The 15,171-nt window shown below is 55.1% G+C and overlaps 1 protein-coding gene and 1 long non-coding RNA gene across 5 annotated transcripts in view; one reads left to right on the top strand and one right to left on the bottom strand.

Annotated features, from left to right (window-relative positions):
- Positions 1-5,907, top strand: part of GTF2IRD1 (GTF2I repeat domain containing 1) — a 115,367-nt gene extending 109,460 nt beyond the window's left edge. For all 3 annotated transcript variants that reach the window (XM_053893994.1, XM_053893993.1, XM_053893995.1), the window contains 3 exons: positions 2,138-2,175; positions 4,274-4,410; positions 5,655-5,907. In XM_053893994.1, the coding sequence (XP_053749969.1) occupies positions 2,138-2,175; positions 4,274-4,410; positions 5,655-5,723 (244 nt within the window). In that variant the 3' untranslated portion in view covers positions 5,724-5,907. The remainder of the gene's footprint in view (positions 1-2,137; positions 2,176-4,273; positions 4,411-5,654) is intronic.
- LOC109250621 (uncharacterized) overlaps positions 359-15,171 on the bottom strand; it is a 54,095-nt gene continuing 39,282 nt past the window's right edge. For both annotated transcript variants that reach the window (XR_008419145.1, XR_002073109.2), the window contains 3 exons: positions 3,459-3,616; positions 2,015-2,152; positions 359-510 (listed from right to left, as the gene is read on the bottom strand). This is a non-coding gene — a long non-coding RNA (uncharacterized LOC109250621). The remainder of the gene's footprint in view (positions 511-2,014; positions 2,153-3,458; positions 3,617-15,171) is intronic.

The following is a 15,171-nucleotide window of genomic DNA, read 5'->3' as shown; positions in this document are numbered from 1 at the left end:
CTTTTTTTTTTTTTTAAGTTTATTTATTTATTTTGAGAGAGAGAGAGAGAGTAGGGAAGTGGCAGAGAGAGAATCCCAAGCTGGCTCCGTGCATGCTGTCAGCACAGAGCCCGATGTGGGACTCGATCTCACAAACCGTGGAATCATGACCTGGGCCGAAACCAAGAGTCGGATGCTTAACCCACGGAGCGCCCCTCCCCCTCCCCCCGGGCACCCCGACGCTCTCATGTTAAATATGAGGAAACTGATACCCAGAGCCAGGAAAGGGCCGGTATAAGTCACGGTGGGTCAGCTGGGCTGCCAACTCAGAGATCTCATTCCAGTCAAGACCGCTGTAACACAAGACTACAGACCAGGGAGCTTATAAACAACAGACATTTACTTCTTACAGTTCCAGAGGCTGGGAAGTCCAGGATCAAGGTGGTGGCAGATTCAGGGTCTGGGGAGGACCCACTTCATAGTTTCTAGATAGCCATCTCCTCACTGTGTCCTCATACGCGTCCTCACATGCTGGAAGGGGAGAAGGGAGCTCTCTGGGGCCTGTTTTATAAGGCACTGATCCCATTCCTGAGGGCTCCTCCTTCGTGACCTAAGTGCTCCCAAAGGCCCTGCCTCCTAATGCCATCACACTGGGCACTAGGTCCCCACATAAGAATTTAGTTCAGGAGGGGGGCGCCTGGGTGGCCCAGTCAGTTGGGCATCCGACTTCGGCTCAGGTCATGATCTCGCGGTTTGGGAGTTCGAGCCCCGCGTCGGGCTCTGTGCTGGCAGCTCAGAGCCTGGAACCTGTTCAGATTTGGTGTCTCCCTCTCTCTCTGCCCCTCCCCTGCTTGCACTCTGTGTCTCTCTTTCAAAAATAAATAAACATTAAAAAAATTTTTTTTTATGTTTACGAAAAAAAAAACCAGTTTAGTGGGGGTGGGGGGGAGAGGGGGGACCCAGACTTCCAGTCCGTAGCTCCGTGTTTCCTAATTCCATCCCTTTCCAAACACACAGCCTCACCATTCATGGGTGTCGGTTTATTTTTAAAAATTTAACGAAATTTGACTTTTTCTGACTATACCATTAATGTTTCCCCATTTCAGTTATTTAGAAAATAATGGTTATTTAGTACTCCCATCATGCAGAGATAATTACTGTCCATATTTTACCATATGTCCTTATCGTCTCTTTTTATTTTGACTTTTAAGTGTTTTTAAAATTTATAATTTACTTTTGAGGGAGGGAGAGAGAGAGACAGAGCACAAGCAGGGGAGGAACAGAGAGAGAGGGAGACACAGAATCCGAAGCAGGCTCCGGGCTCTGAGCTGTCAGCACAGAGCCCGACGCGGGGCTCCAACCCACGGACCGCGAGACCATGACCTGAGCCGAAGTCAGACACTTAACTGACTGAGCCACCCAGGTGTCCCCTTATAGTCTCTTTTTTAAAATACACTCATTGACTAGAATATTTCTAGGGGTGCCTGGCTGGCTCAGCCAGTGGAGCATGTGACTCTTGATCTTGGGGTCATGAGTTTGAGCCCCATGCTGGGGGTAGAGATTACTTTAAAAATCAAAACAATTGTTTTTTTTTTGTGCCTGGGTGGCTCAGTCAGTTAAGTGTCTGACTCCGACCCAGGTCCCGATCTCACAGTTCATGAGATCTCTGTGCTGGCAGCACAGAGCCTGCTTGGGATTCTTTGTCTTTCTTCCTTTCTCTCGGCCCCTCGCATGCTCATTCTCTCTCTCAATCTCTCTCTCTCTCTCAAAATAAATAAGTAAATATTTAAAAAAAATTTTTTTTAATTCTTAAAAAATGAAAACTAATAATGCTCAAAGTAAAATAATCAATACGGTAAAAATCAAGAGATAAAAAAAAGATACCGTGATGAATATTCACTTAGATAAATCTAGGCACACGTTCCCGATCCCTCGCTCGAGCGTCACCCTCGAATTCTGGACGAGGACACCAGGCGCACAGGGGCGATCGTCTGCCTGCTCTGGCGGGTGCTCGCCATTTTCAGCCAGGTCTTACCTGACTGGCCGTCCAGCGGCGGTGGCAGCGTCTGAGAGGGGTCGCCCACCTGCGGGGAGCAGCTGAGAAAGAAGAGAGGAAACAGCATTTTCTAACCGCCACCTCCTGTCTCTCGTCTTTCAGACCTTTTGCAGAAATCTGCAATGACGCCAAGGTGCCAGGTAAGGCGGAGGCCGAGGAGGCCCCCTCTCTGCCTCTCGGGGACCAGAGTCTGCGGGCAGATCTGGTCCAGGTGGCATGCAGTAGGTGGCTGACCACCTACAGAGTGTCGCGCCCCCGCCCAGTATGACCACGGGGAGCCTGAGCCTTCCCCCTGCAGGGCCAGTATCCCCAGAAGGCCCCGGGAGCCTGCAGGTGCCCTCCAGAGGGGGCCCCGCCACAGCGGCGGCTGAGCGGGTCAGATCCGCTGGAGGCAACGAGGGCAGGCGGGAGCCTGGAGGAGAGGATGTCACATGGGATCACGGAAGCCACCTGGGAGGAGAGGGCCGATGTGTGTGGCCAGCAGGGGGAGGCAGGCCCACGCCAGCCCCGGGCCTGTCTCCCAGAAGCCTGGGGTTCACAGGAAGCTGGGAGACTGTCTGGTGGGATGCTTTCCCCGGGTGACTGGGAGACGTGCCGCTGATTCAGAGCACTCATCTCGTCCCAACCGCGTTGTGCAGCTGGGAAACTGAGGCCCAGAGAGGGAAAGGGGCTCGGCAGGGCCACCTGGGGAGTTGGTGGCCACCTCGAGCCTGGTGTCAGGACCACGCAGGCCCCACCCAGGGCTCAGTGGGGACAGTGACGGGCCCCCATGCTGGCCTGAGACCCGAGGCCCCCACTCCAGGTGGGTCCAGGTCCCCCAGGAACTCCACGGCCTAGGGTGGCACGGCCCGACCAGAAGCCCCCGCCCCCCCCATCCTGCGCCAGTCACAGGGGCCAGGTGCGGCACTAGATTCGCAGGCAGGGAGGCCGTGAGCTTGGGAGCTGTCCCTAGGTTGAAGGCAGAATGCAGATGGCCCTTCAGAGGCCTCGGGAGGAGAGTCTGGGACACATGCTCAGAGGGTAGAAGCTATGACCTGCGTCTGCCCTCCCCTGACCTTGGCTGTCTTTACGGTCCTACAGTGACGCTGGGTTGGCCACCGCCCTGGGCTGGCACCTGTCACTTCATTTTCGGGCGGAGCCTTCTACAAAATCCCTTTGCTCCGACCCATTCCCAGGGCTCCTACTGCCCCCCCAGAGTCTTCTGTTTCCCGGGGTGGCTATTTATGCCATGTCACAGACCCCCCAGCCTCTGGTATTTCTTCACCAGCTGGACAGTCACCTCGTGGGCCCAGCCCACCCTCATGCTGTGTTATTACGACCCTTCTGGTTTCTACTCAGTGACCTGGCCACTCAGTCAAGCACCAAGCCCTGCTTGTGTAGCACACGGGGGCACATCTTTTCTCGAAGTCCCATATATTCATACCAGTTTAATTCGGTAGCAACAGAACACCTGCCGAGTCGTGCTTCGTGTCAGGCGGGGTACCAGGCTCTTGCCGACACATGATCTCCTTTGAGGCTCACGTCCCGTTGTTTTCCCCATTTGGCTCAGAGAGGTGAATCAGTTTGCCCGGCGTCACACAGCTAGGAATGGCAGTAACGGAATTTGAATTTACGACCTCTGACTGTAAACCAGAGTCTCTTCCCACGGGGGCGCTGCCTGTCCACTCACGGTACTTGTGGACCGTCCTCTGTCACAGCGTTACCAGGTCAGGGTCATCCCACATCCACAGCTAACAATACCAACGTCGATATGTGTTCTCGGTCGCTAAGTCGTTCTGGGGGCCCGGGCATACTGTCCACGGGAGCCTCCCAGCTACCATACAGGATCTTACATTTCACTCGCAGGGAAATGGAAGCACAAGGCCGTGGAGTGACTTCCCCCAAGGGCCGAGGCCGAGCCCTTCACCCCAGGAGTTGTGGGGAGGCCAGGCCCCACGGGCTGGACGGTCTGGGAGCAGAAAGAGGGCCGGGGCCTGAACTGAGCCCACTAGGGACCCCCCCGCCCAACCCCCGGGGAACGAGGCAGGCCGGAGAGCCACTGGGCTGTGCGGCCTGGTTAAGGAAGGGGGCTGGAGGGATGGGCCTTGGGGCCGGGGGCGGGGGGCGTCTGGGGGCTCTGGAGCCCTGAGCGCTGAGAAGGGGACTTGAAGCACGAAAGCAGAGGCCTCCCCCAGAGGGGCCCAAAGCCGAGTCAGAGCAGCCCTGGCGTCTGGCGTCAGCAACCTTTTTTCCCACCAGCCAAAGACAGCAGCATTCCCAAGCGCAAGAGAAAGCGGGTCTCCGAAGGGAACTCCTTCTCCTCCTCCTCCTCGTCTTCCTCCTCCTCGTCCTCTAACCCAGAGTCCGTGGCGTCTACCAACCAGCTCTCACTCGTGGTAAAGTTGCACAGATCCGGGCCTGACCGCTCTGCTCTTTGGCCCTCGCCCCGCCTTCGGGCAGGGCCGGCCGCTCTGGGACGTGGGTTTGGGGCGCAGGGAAGCGCTGGGTCTGAGCGGGGCTCCGCAGCCTCAGGGTGGCAGTCGCGTCTGCCCGATGGGCCCACCAGATAGTCCAACCCTGTCACTGGCTGCTCCCGCGTCCCTGCCCTGGGCGGGAAGTCACAACCCCCACTGGGCAGGTGGGCAAGCCGAGCCCCCACCCCCCCACCCCGGGAGAGGGGACGGGGGACTCCCCTGGGGCGGTGCCAGAACGGGGACCCCCGTGCGGTCGCCAGGTTAATCTCTGCTCACATCGCATGCTCTGGGCCTCACCACAGCCCCGTGAGGTTGTAGGCGTTACCCACAGCGTGTGGAGGAGGAAAACAAGGGGCAGAGGCTGGTTGACTGTGGCCTTACTGCGGTCAAGCCTCATTAGGGACACACACACACACTCGAGAGTTCTTTCTGACTTCAAAACACTAGCTCGGAAGTCCTGAGTCCCAGTGGGGAGAATACTGGAACACATTTGGTGATGACTTGGAGATGTCTTTGTCCTTTGACCCTGCTCCCCCCCGCCTTTTTCTTAAGTTTAATTTTTATTTTGAGAGCGCAAAGAGGGGGAGGGAGAGAGAGAATCCCAAGCAGGTTCTGCACCGAACAGCACAGAGCCTGACACGGGCCTGGAACCCACAAAACTGAGATCACGACCTGAGCCGGAACCAAGAGTCAGACGCTTAACCGACTGAGCCACCCAGGCGCCTATAATCGTGCCTCCCTTTAAACCTGGCAAACCCCAAAGTTCAGGCTGTAGGCTGTACCTTTGTCCCCACCTAGGGGTGCCTCCAGAGGGTCACTGGCTTTTCCCACCTCCAAGAGATGGGACTGGCTCTTTGGCATAAGGCCGGGGAGGGGGCGGAGTTTGTGGGGGTGCTCACCTTCTCTGAGCGAATCCTCGGTTCCCCCTGGTCCACGGAATAGCCCCTGGCACACGGGTGGGAGCGAGTCAGAAGGCCCCAGCCCAGGCTCCAGGGCCACTGGCAAAATGCATGACCTTGGACGGGTCTCGGGTCCCATCTGGACCATCAGGCTGCCTCCAGATGAATCCAGTGGGGAATCCCTTCAGAAAGCAGAGCTAAGTGGTCTGGTGTTCTTTCTGGGTCACCCGGAGTCCTAACTCGGGCCATTTGTCCCCCTCTCTCTAGCAATGGCCAATGTACATGGTGGACTATGCCGGCCTGAACGTGCAGCTCCCGGGACCTCTGAATTATTAGACCTCAGTGCTGAATCAGGACCTCACTCAGAAAGACTAAAGGAAATGTAATTTATGTACAAAGTGTATATTCGGATATGTATCGATGCCTTTTAGTTTTTCCAATGATTTTTACACTATATTCCTGCCACCAAGGCCTTTTTAAATAAGTAAAAAAAAAAAAAAAAAAAAATATTGCCCTTGCTCATAACTTCTGCGTAGTCTCGTTTGGAATTAACAGCTGTCACTGAGGCGAGGTCAGGAAACCTGGCTCAGACAGCCTGCCAAGGTCCCCCCTTCCTTTGCCAAAGCAAAGGCGGTGTCCCTGACCGCTGGGCCGTGGTGTCTGGGGACTGACTTCACTCATTTCTCTGCGTGACCTCCAGATGACGTGTCCCGGGAGGCCAAGTGCCAGACTGAGCCCCTGGCCTGGGGGCCACAAGGTGGTAGGGGGCTGCCTGAGCTCCAGGAAGAGGTGAAGTCCAGAGTGTGAACTGTGATCAAGTGTGGAATCTCCGTGGCCGCAGAGAAGGCACCTTGGCAGAGGTGCTCTGGGTTGGACCTGGAGGGGTGGGGTGGCTTTTTGATGGAGCTCAGGGCATTTGAGCAGCAGAGGGATGGGTCACAGCTGTGTCTCGGAAAGGCCACTTTGGTGGCAGGTGGGAAGGTGAAGGAAGGGGTAAGACTGGAGGCAGAAGGGGTGGGGGGTTGAGAGGGCCTGGCCCTGGGCAGCTAATGGGGGAGGCAGGGCGGCCTCCCCTGGCTCCGAATCAAGAACCATCCGTGATGCTGAGACTTAGCAAGGCTGGGGTTGGCAAGGCAGAGCGGGACACGTGGGGCAGGACGGCGTTCTGGGACAGCCCCTTGTGCCAAGGGCAGGGGGGCTGTGCCAAGCGAGACCTTGGGTGTTCCAGGAACAAGGTGTGGCTGGAGGTGAGACCAGGGATTCCTGGGGACACTCCCCAGGCAGGGCCCTGCACTCGGAGCCAGGCTGAAGGGGGGAGTGGGGCAAAGCTGTGCACCCCAGGGCCGGTCTGCATCCCTTTCCTCCCTGGCTTGTGGAAGTGTGGAAGGCCCTGGGGGCCAGGCCCCGGCGGCTTTGCTTGGAGGGAGGGGGCAGCCACGGGGGGGGGGGGGGGGGGGGGAGCTGGGAGACCACGCAGAGGCTCCTGTAGTTGTTCCAGGAAGAGCTGGCCGAGGTTCCAGCCAGGTGGAGAACAACAAGGAGGTCAGCCAACAGGACTTGGAAGTCAATTGGACAGAAGTGCTGGGGCACGGAAGGGTCAGGGTGACCGCAGGGTCTAGCCAAGGGCCAGAGCCAGGCCTTTGACTTGGAGGAACCGAGTCCTGAGTCAGCTAATTACATGATCAAAACAGGCCAGAAGCTTCTGCCAACCCATGGGGTCAGCGAGGTGCCCAGATGGGGAGGGAAGGCCCCGTCCCAGCCTTCCGGACTCGGCTTCCTTCTGGAAAGACGCAAGAAGCCAGAAGCCACAAGGTTGGCAGGCCGTGCCCGCACTGTTCCTCTGGCGGCTGCCGCCACCACTTTGCAGTGTCCCCAGGACCCACCAGGGCGCTCCACTGTCCACCCTCAGACCCCTGCCCCTTTCAAATCTCCAGGATCAGGGCAGGGGCGGGGCGCCCCCCCCCCCCCCCCCCCCACACACACATTCACCACCGCCCTCGAGGCAGAAACTATGAAATCGAGGATAAACCTTGCAGCTGCCACCTTGCCTTCAGACCCCGCTCCTGGGGGCCGTCCTCCCCCATCTAATCCCGTCTCCCCGGATTAGGCGCCGCCGGTGCTTTTCCTGCCCCGCCCCCGCCCCACCCGCACCGAGCGCAAACCTCTCGGCCGGCGGGGCGGTTCGGGCTCTTCCCCTCCGACCCCCTCCCCTGCCTCTCACCCCACCGTCCATCCCCTTCCTTCTCCACCGCGGCCACCGGGCACGAGCGGCTTCCGCCCGGACACCCGCCTCCCCGGGCGCCCCCGCAGCGCGCCCGGGCCGGCCGGCGCCTCTCGGTCGCCTAGAGACGAGCCGCCGCCCCCGCCCAGACCCGCGGCCACGGCCGGAAGTGGCTCCTGCCTGGCGGGCGGCTGCGCGGGGGGGGGGGGGGGGGGGGGGGGGGGTGTGTGGAGCGCCCGGTGAGGGCCCGGGAACCCCAGCGCTTCGGCCTGCGGGGCCTCCGCCATCTGTCTGCTTCCACTCCCGCTGTGCAGGCGCGTGCACCTAATCGGGTTGTGCAGCAAAACCCCGCGCCTCGGCCCGACCTCACTGCACGAAAGCAGAAGGGGGGACCCCCACCCCCAGGGCAACCTTTGCACCAAGAGGTGGCCTACGTCGGTTTCACCTCCTGTCTCGGGAGCTCTGCGCTCTGGGCCGCTTGGCCCGCCGGCCGCCCCCTCGCTTTGCCCACGGTGCCCAGTGCCGGCCCAGCCCGGATCCGTTGGGGATGCCTTCCTAGTTCCCACAAGCAGGCCTGCTTCCTGCAGAAGAACCCAGATGCTGTTTATGCAACCTCTCCAGAATCTCAGAGTACTGTACTTTTTAAAGTGATTTGATTCAAAGCACTCATTCTTTAATTAAAGTTCATTTAGCTGCCATCTGTCTGGGTTCAAAATGGCTTCGTGTTTTGCAACTCTAAATGAGGATTGTTATTGGATTTGTAAACACATCCACCAAAAAAAAAAAAATCACAAAACATTTTCAGAAGTAATAAATGAGGAATGTGCAGAAGGAGTGTTACGAGCTGCATCTTAAACGTTCTAATTGCTGGGGAATGTATTCTGGTGGGTACATAATCATTTTATATACAAATCTTTGTACAAAAATCTGGTATCAGTGAAAAGATCAAGATTGTAGAAAATGCCGGAATTATATCTGACTGAAAACAGTAATAAAGCAATAATCAGCGCAGGGACAAAGCTAGGGTGAGGCGGGAGGGGAGGGGAAGGAGGGGCGGCTCTCCAGCACCTGTTCCCCCTGCAGCCTTCCTCCCTCACCGCCCAGGTGCCTCCCTTCTGCTAAGAAGAGGGTGATCCCGAGCTCCAGGGGCAGAGGCTTTGCTAGAATCCTGCAAAGGATCTTCTCTTAAGCAGTCAGAGCTTTACAGGGCACCTGGCTGGCTCAGTCGGTAGAGCCTGTGACTCTTGATCTCAAAATCATGAGTTCAAGCCCCACTCTGGGTACAGAGATAACTTAAAAATAAAAAGCTTATTAAGGGATGTCTACTGAACCACAAGCTGTATAGTCTCCTCCCTGTCACCCAGCCCAGCCAGGATGGAGAGGGACAGTAGCCCTTCACTTATTTTAATTTTGTGGTGCCATATGGAGTGGCTCAGTGAAAGGGAAATGCTCTTTGGGGAAAAAATATTTTTCACTGTGGAAACGGAGGCACGAGGTGAGTGGAGGGGCAGGGCTGCGGGCTGGTGTCAGGGCGGCGGCTCTCAGAATGTACCACTCCTGTTGGCAACGTCCGGGGTGATGTCTGAGGGTACGAGGTGGGGATGTGGGAAGAAGCTGAGATGTGGATGCAAACAGGACCCGATGGGGGCACCTGGGTGGCTCGGTCGGTTAAGCGACGGACTCTTGCCATTGGCAAGACTTAACAGGTCATGATCTCACAGTTCGTGGGTTCGAGCCCCGCATCAGGCTCTGTGCTGAGGGCGCAGAGCCTGCCTGGGACTCTGTCTCCCTCCCTCTCTATCCCTCCCCCACTTGCCCTCTCCCTCAAAATAAATAAAAATAAATACATAAAAATAAATAAAACAAAACCAGCACCCAGTGACCCTCAGACTCTCTGCATGATTTCGCCTCTGCCTCGTGCTTCTCAGATGCCATGTTCAGAGCTGTCTGCGCTGTGCCGCCTTTCCCGCCTTTCCCTCACGTGGGGTTGGGGGGTCCTTCTTCCATTTCCTCACGCGGCCCCCTCCCTTTCTTCCCAACTCAGCGTGGCACCTCCTCCCGGGTTTACCTTTCACCGAAATGTGCCCTCCTCAAAAGGCCTTTCCAGAACACCCAGTCCAAAGCAGATTGCCCCCACCCCACGATTTTTAAAATTCATTTTTTTTTTTAATGTTTATTTGTGAGATAGAGACACAGACGCCAGCGGGGGAGGGGCAGAGAGAGAGGGAGACAGAATCCAAAGCAAGTTCCGGGCTCTGAGCTGTCAGCACAGAGCCCAACGCGGGGCTTGAACCCACAAACTGTGAGATCATGACCTGAGCTGAAGTCGGACGCTTAACCGACTGAGCCGCCTGGGTGCCCCCACCCCTGCTTTAAGCTTTATGATGGCGGGGACGGTGTACCCTGGTACTTAGCCCAGAGCCCAGGACAGGAGTACCGCTCGCCGTGGCCTCAGGGATTCACGAATCAATCACACCCATATGCACAAAGAGCAGAGAACGGATGATCCCTTAGCCCGAAGTCCTCCTACGTGACTCCAGTGACCTCGCCCCCACCTTACCTCCACCTCCGGGATCCATTATGGGGGAACCATGACCGGTGCCTCTGCCTGTTCTGCCATGAAAGCTCGCTTTCTTGATTTCTGGCCACGTGTTTGCACTCCAGAGGCCCGAGATTTCGACACTGAGGTCCCTGAAACAGCTCACCTGAGATGCAGGTGATGGGACTTAGGAGAAACACGAGGTGCCAGAAGAGGCAGAGGAAGCTGCCAGAAGAGGTACCAAAAGCACTCTGCCTTGCTTACGCTTGTTTCTTTACTTTTTGGAGAGAGAGAGAGAACATGTGCACACACACGTGAGCAGGGGAGGGGCAGAGGGAGAGGGAGAGAGAGAGAGGGAGACAGAGAATCTTAAGCAGGCTCCACACTCGGAGCAGAGCCTGAAGTGGGGCTCAATCCCAGGGCGGTGAGATCATGACCCGAGCTATTAAGAGTCAGACCATTAAATGACTGAGCCACTCAGGTGCCCCCGCCTTGGATGCAACTTTTGCAAAAATCATCAAAACATCAAAAATACACTAAATGTTACAACGTCACAGCCTAACGTCAAGCAAGATTGTGTGCACCGTTAATTCTCACAGCCCTGCAAAGTAAACGTTTCTTCCTTTCACAGATGAAGAACCTGAGATTCAGAAAGATCAAGGGTTCGATCCCGGGTGACACGACCGGGAAAAACTGAGCACCAAGCCAGGATTCAAAGCAAAGATTCAAGGCGCACCTGGGTGGCTCAGGCAGAGGAGCACGCGGCCCTTGATCTTGGGATTGTGAGTTCGAGCCCCACACTGGGTGTAGAGATTAATTAAAGGAAAATAAGTAATTTTTTTACTGTTTGTTTATTTTTGAGAGAGAGAGACACACACAGAGCGTGAGTGGCGGAGGGGCAGAGAGAGAAGGAGACACAGAATCCGAGGCGGAGGCTCCAGGCTCTGAGCTGGCAGCACAGAGCCCGTTGTGGGTCTCGAGCTCACGAACCACGAGACGTGACCTGAGCCGAAGTCAGGCGCTTAACGGACTGAGCCACCCAGGTGCCTCCAAAATAAACAGATTTTAGAAAAGAATGTTTAGGGGCACCTGGGTGGCTCAGTCCGTTAAGCGTCTCTTGATTTCGGCTCAGGTCATGATCTCGCGGTTTGTGGGTTTCGAGCCCTGAGTCACATTATCAGTGCAAAGCCTGCTTGGGATTCTCTCTCTCTCTACCCCTCCCCCACCCCTCAAAATAAACATACAAACTTAAAACAAGTGTTTGAAACAAAACAAAAAGCTAAGATTCAAGCCACCAAGACCACCTCAGGGTGGGTCCTGCGCTCAACTGCCCTTCCCAGTATGGATGGAAAAGCAGCAGGCAACTTCAGGCTCGGGGAAGCTTCTCTTCCGGTACCCCGCCTTTTTTTAAAGTTTATTATTATTATTGATTTAAGTAATCTCTACACCCGACGGGGGGGGGGGGGGGGGGGGCTCGAACTCATGACCCCAAGATCAAGGGTCGCATGCTCCTCTGACTGAACCAGCCAGGTGCCCCCTGTTTTCCCCTTGTTTAAAGAACACAAGTACAGGGCAGGGTGCCTGGGTGGCCCAGTCAGTTAAGCGGCTGACTCTTGATTTCGGCTCAGGTCATGGTTTCACCGTTCGTGGGTTCAAGCCCCGCATCGGGCTCTGCACTGGCAGTGCGGAGCCTGCTTAAGATTCTCTCTCTCTTTCTCTCCCTGCCCCTCCCTGCTCACTCACTCTCTCTCTCAAAAATAAACAAATAAAGGGGCGCCTGGGTGGCTCTGTCGGTTAAGCATCCGACTTCAGCTCAGGTCATGATCTTGCATTTCATGAGTTCAAGCCCCGTGTTGGGCTCTGTGCTGACAGCTCAGAGACTGGAGCCTGCTTCGAATCCTGTGTCTCCCTCCCCTGCTTGTGCTCTCTTTCTGTCTCTCAAAAAATGAATAAATGTTAAAAAAAATTTTTTTAATAAACATTAAAAAAACACACACAGGTACACTGGAAAAGGAAGAAATGGGTACCAGCTAGTTCGGGCTTGCTCAGACCAGACACTGCTCTCAGTCCGCAGGAAAGGAACATCATCAGGAGGCCACAGCTGGAGGGACCAGAGGCACACACTCGTACACACACATACAGTCACACTCACACACACTCGCACGTACACGGTCACGCACACAGGCACACGCTCACCCACACTTAAAAACTTGTTAGAGGAGGTGTCGCAATCCACGACTGCAGTGTAGAGCCCCGCTTGAGGATATTGAGAAATTGGCTTCTGAAAAAGAAAATGCGGCATCGAGGAGCTGACCTGAGCCACAGCTCTGAGCATGCGCCACCCCTGCTAATGCTCACCCCTTCCAGCCTCTGCTGCCCCAGGAGAAAATCCACGGGCCTCACCCTGGCACCCGAGGCCCGGCCACCAGCTCCTTCTGTATCTCCCGCTGTGCCTTGAGCTCCAGCCAAACCAATGTCCTCACTGTTCTCAGAACATTCTAGAGCCTCTTGTACCCCCACGCCTCTGCCCAGGCCTTCTGCCTGGCTGGCCCTTCCCCTTTCCTTTGCTTGACAAGGGGCCGCCCCGCTTTATGATCCAACAGAAAGGTCCTCCCAAGGCCAGCCCAGCCCAGCAGGTGCTCTCAACGCCACGTGCCATTGTCCCCTGAAAAAGATATTGAAGGCCTGGCCTAAAACAGAAGCTCCTAATATCTCCTAAATATCCTCCAGCTAAAAGAATGTTCTTTTGTTCCCTGCAGGCTTGCAGATGTCACGCTATGAAGTCTCTGAGATACAGGACTTCCATCCTTCTTCAAGCCTGCTTTTTTTTCCCTTTAACCCACCCTACCATGCTGTACTATTTATTTATTTTTTAAGTGTACTTATTTGTTTTGAGAGGGAGCACACGAACGAGAGAGGGGCAGAGAGAGACGGGGGGAGAGAACCCCAAGCAGGCCCCGCAGTGTCAGGCTGGGGCCCGACACAGGGCTCAATCTCACGAATCCTGAGATCGTGACCTGAGCCAAAATCAGGAGTTGGATACTTAACAGACTGAGCCACCCAGGCACCAACCCCCGCAGGACCTGTTTACTTTATAACTGGTGTAACTTCACCCATTTCACCCACCGCCCACCTCTGACAACCGCCTATCTGTTCTCTGTATCCAGGATTTTAGTTCTTTTTTTTTTTTTTTTTAAATGTTTATTTTTGAGAGACAGACAGAGACAACGTGTGAGCTGTGGTGGGACAGAGAGAGAGAGGGAGACACAGAATCCGGGGCAGGCTCCAGGCTCTGAGCTGTCCGCACAGAGCCCGACGCGGGGCTCGAACCCACAAACCGTGAGATCATGACCTGAGCTAAAGTCGGTTGCTTACCCGACTGAGCCACCCAGGCACCCCTAGGACTTTGGTTCTTGAGAGTTTGGGGACTTTTGTTGTTGTTGTTTTAGATTGTGCATATAAATGAGATCAGACGGTATTTTTCTCTCTCTGATTTACCTCACTTAGCCCAATGCCCTCAAGGTCCACCCATGTTGTCACAAATGCCAGGATTTCCTCCTTTTTTACTGCTGATTAACATTTCATTGTATATACACACCACATTCTCTTTCTTTCTCTCTTCCTTCCTTTCTTTCTTTCTTTTTAGTAATCTGTACACCCAATGTGGGACTCCAACTCACAACCCCGAGATCAAGAGTCGCGCGCTTCAGCCACTGAGCCAGCCAGCGCCCCTCCACCGCATTTTCTGCAGCCATCCACTCATCGATGGACACGTAGGTTGCTTCCGTGTCTCGGCTACTGTGAATGATGCTGCAGTGAACACGGGCTGTCCGCATCTTTTCAAGTCAGTGTCCTTATTTCCTTCAGAGAAACACTCAGAGCTTCCTCACCGTTTTCCACAGTGGCTGCACCAATTTGCATTCCCACCGACGGTGCACGAGGGGTCCGTTGTCTCCACACCCCCGCCAACGCTGGCTGCCTTTGGTCTTCTTGATACAAGCCGTCCTAACAGGCAGGCGGTGAGATCTCACTGTGGTTTTGATTTGCATTTCCCTGATGGTGAGCGACGCTGAGCACTTTTTCGCGTACCTGTTGGCCACCTGCACATCTTCTTTGGAAAAATGTCTATTCAGATCCTGTGCCCACTTTTTTAATTGGATTTTTTTTTTTTTTTTTTTTTTTTTTGGCTACTGAGTTGTAAGAGTTCTTTATATATTTTGGATATTAATTCCTCATCAGATATACGATTTGCAAATATATTCTCCCATTCAGTAGGTTGCCTCTTGGTTTTTTTGGTCTCTGATGCTTTGTCCTTCCCCACAAGCTCTCCCTGCTCTACCCTCCTGTGTGGTCCTGTAGTTGGCCAGCTCTGTGGCTGCAGTCTGCTTCTGTCTCCTTTGCTTCTGGGACTTTCTTTTTCTCTTTCTTTTACTCCCGCCCCACCTCCTAACAAGAGATGCTCCTAGGGCACCTCGACAAATATATATTTTTAATTTTATTACTTTTCAAATGTTTATTCATTTTTGAGAGGGGAGGGAGAGGGGGATGGAGAACCCGAAGCGGGCTCCGTGCCGACAGCAGCGAGGCCGACGCAGGGTTCGGACTCACAAACCCAAGATCGTGACCTGAGCCGAAGTCAGACAATCAACCACCTGAGCCATCCAGGCACCCCAAATATATGTTTGGTTTTTTTTTAAAGAGAGAGAGGCCCCTGGGTGGCTCAATCGGTTGAGCTTCTGACTCTTGATTTGGACTCAGGTCATGATCCCAGGGTTGTGGGATTGAGCCCTGCCTCAGGCTCCACACTGAGAACGGAACCTGTTCACAGATTCTCTTTCTCTCTGGGGCACCTGGGTGGCTCAGTGGGTTAAGCGTCCGACTTTGGTTCAGGTCATAATCTCACAGTTTGTGAGTTCGAGCCCCACATCAGTCTCTGCGCTGACAGTGCAGAGCCTGCTTGGGATTCTCTCTGTCTCCCTCTCTCTGCTTCTCTCTGCCTCCCTCCCCCCCCCAAATCAGTAAAT

This window comes from Panthera pardus, unplaced genomic scaffold, assembly GCF_024362965.1.
Source record: "Panthera pardus isolate Hobbes unplaced genomic scaffold, ASM2436296v1 HiC_scaffold_4, whole genome shotgun sequence".
Lineage (NCBI taxonomy): Eukaryota > Metazoa > Chordata > Mammalia > Carnivora > Felidae > Panthera > Panthera pardus.
This window is presented reverse-complemented; position numbering and strand designations above follow the sequence as displayed.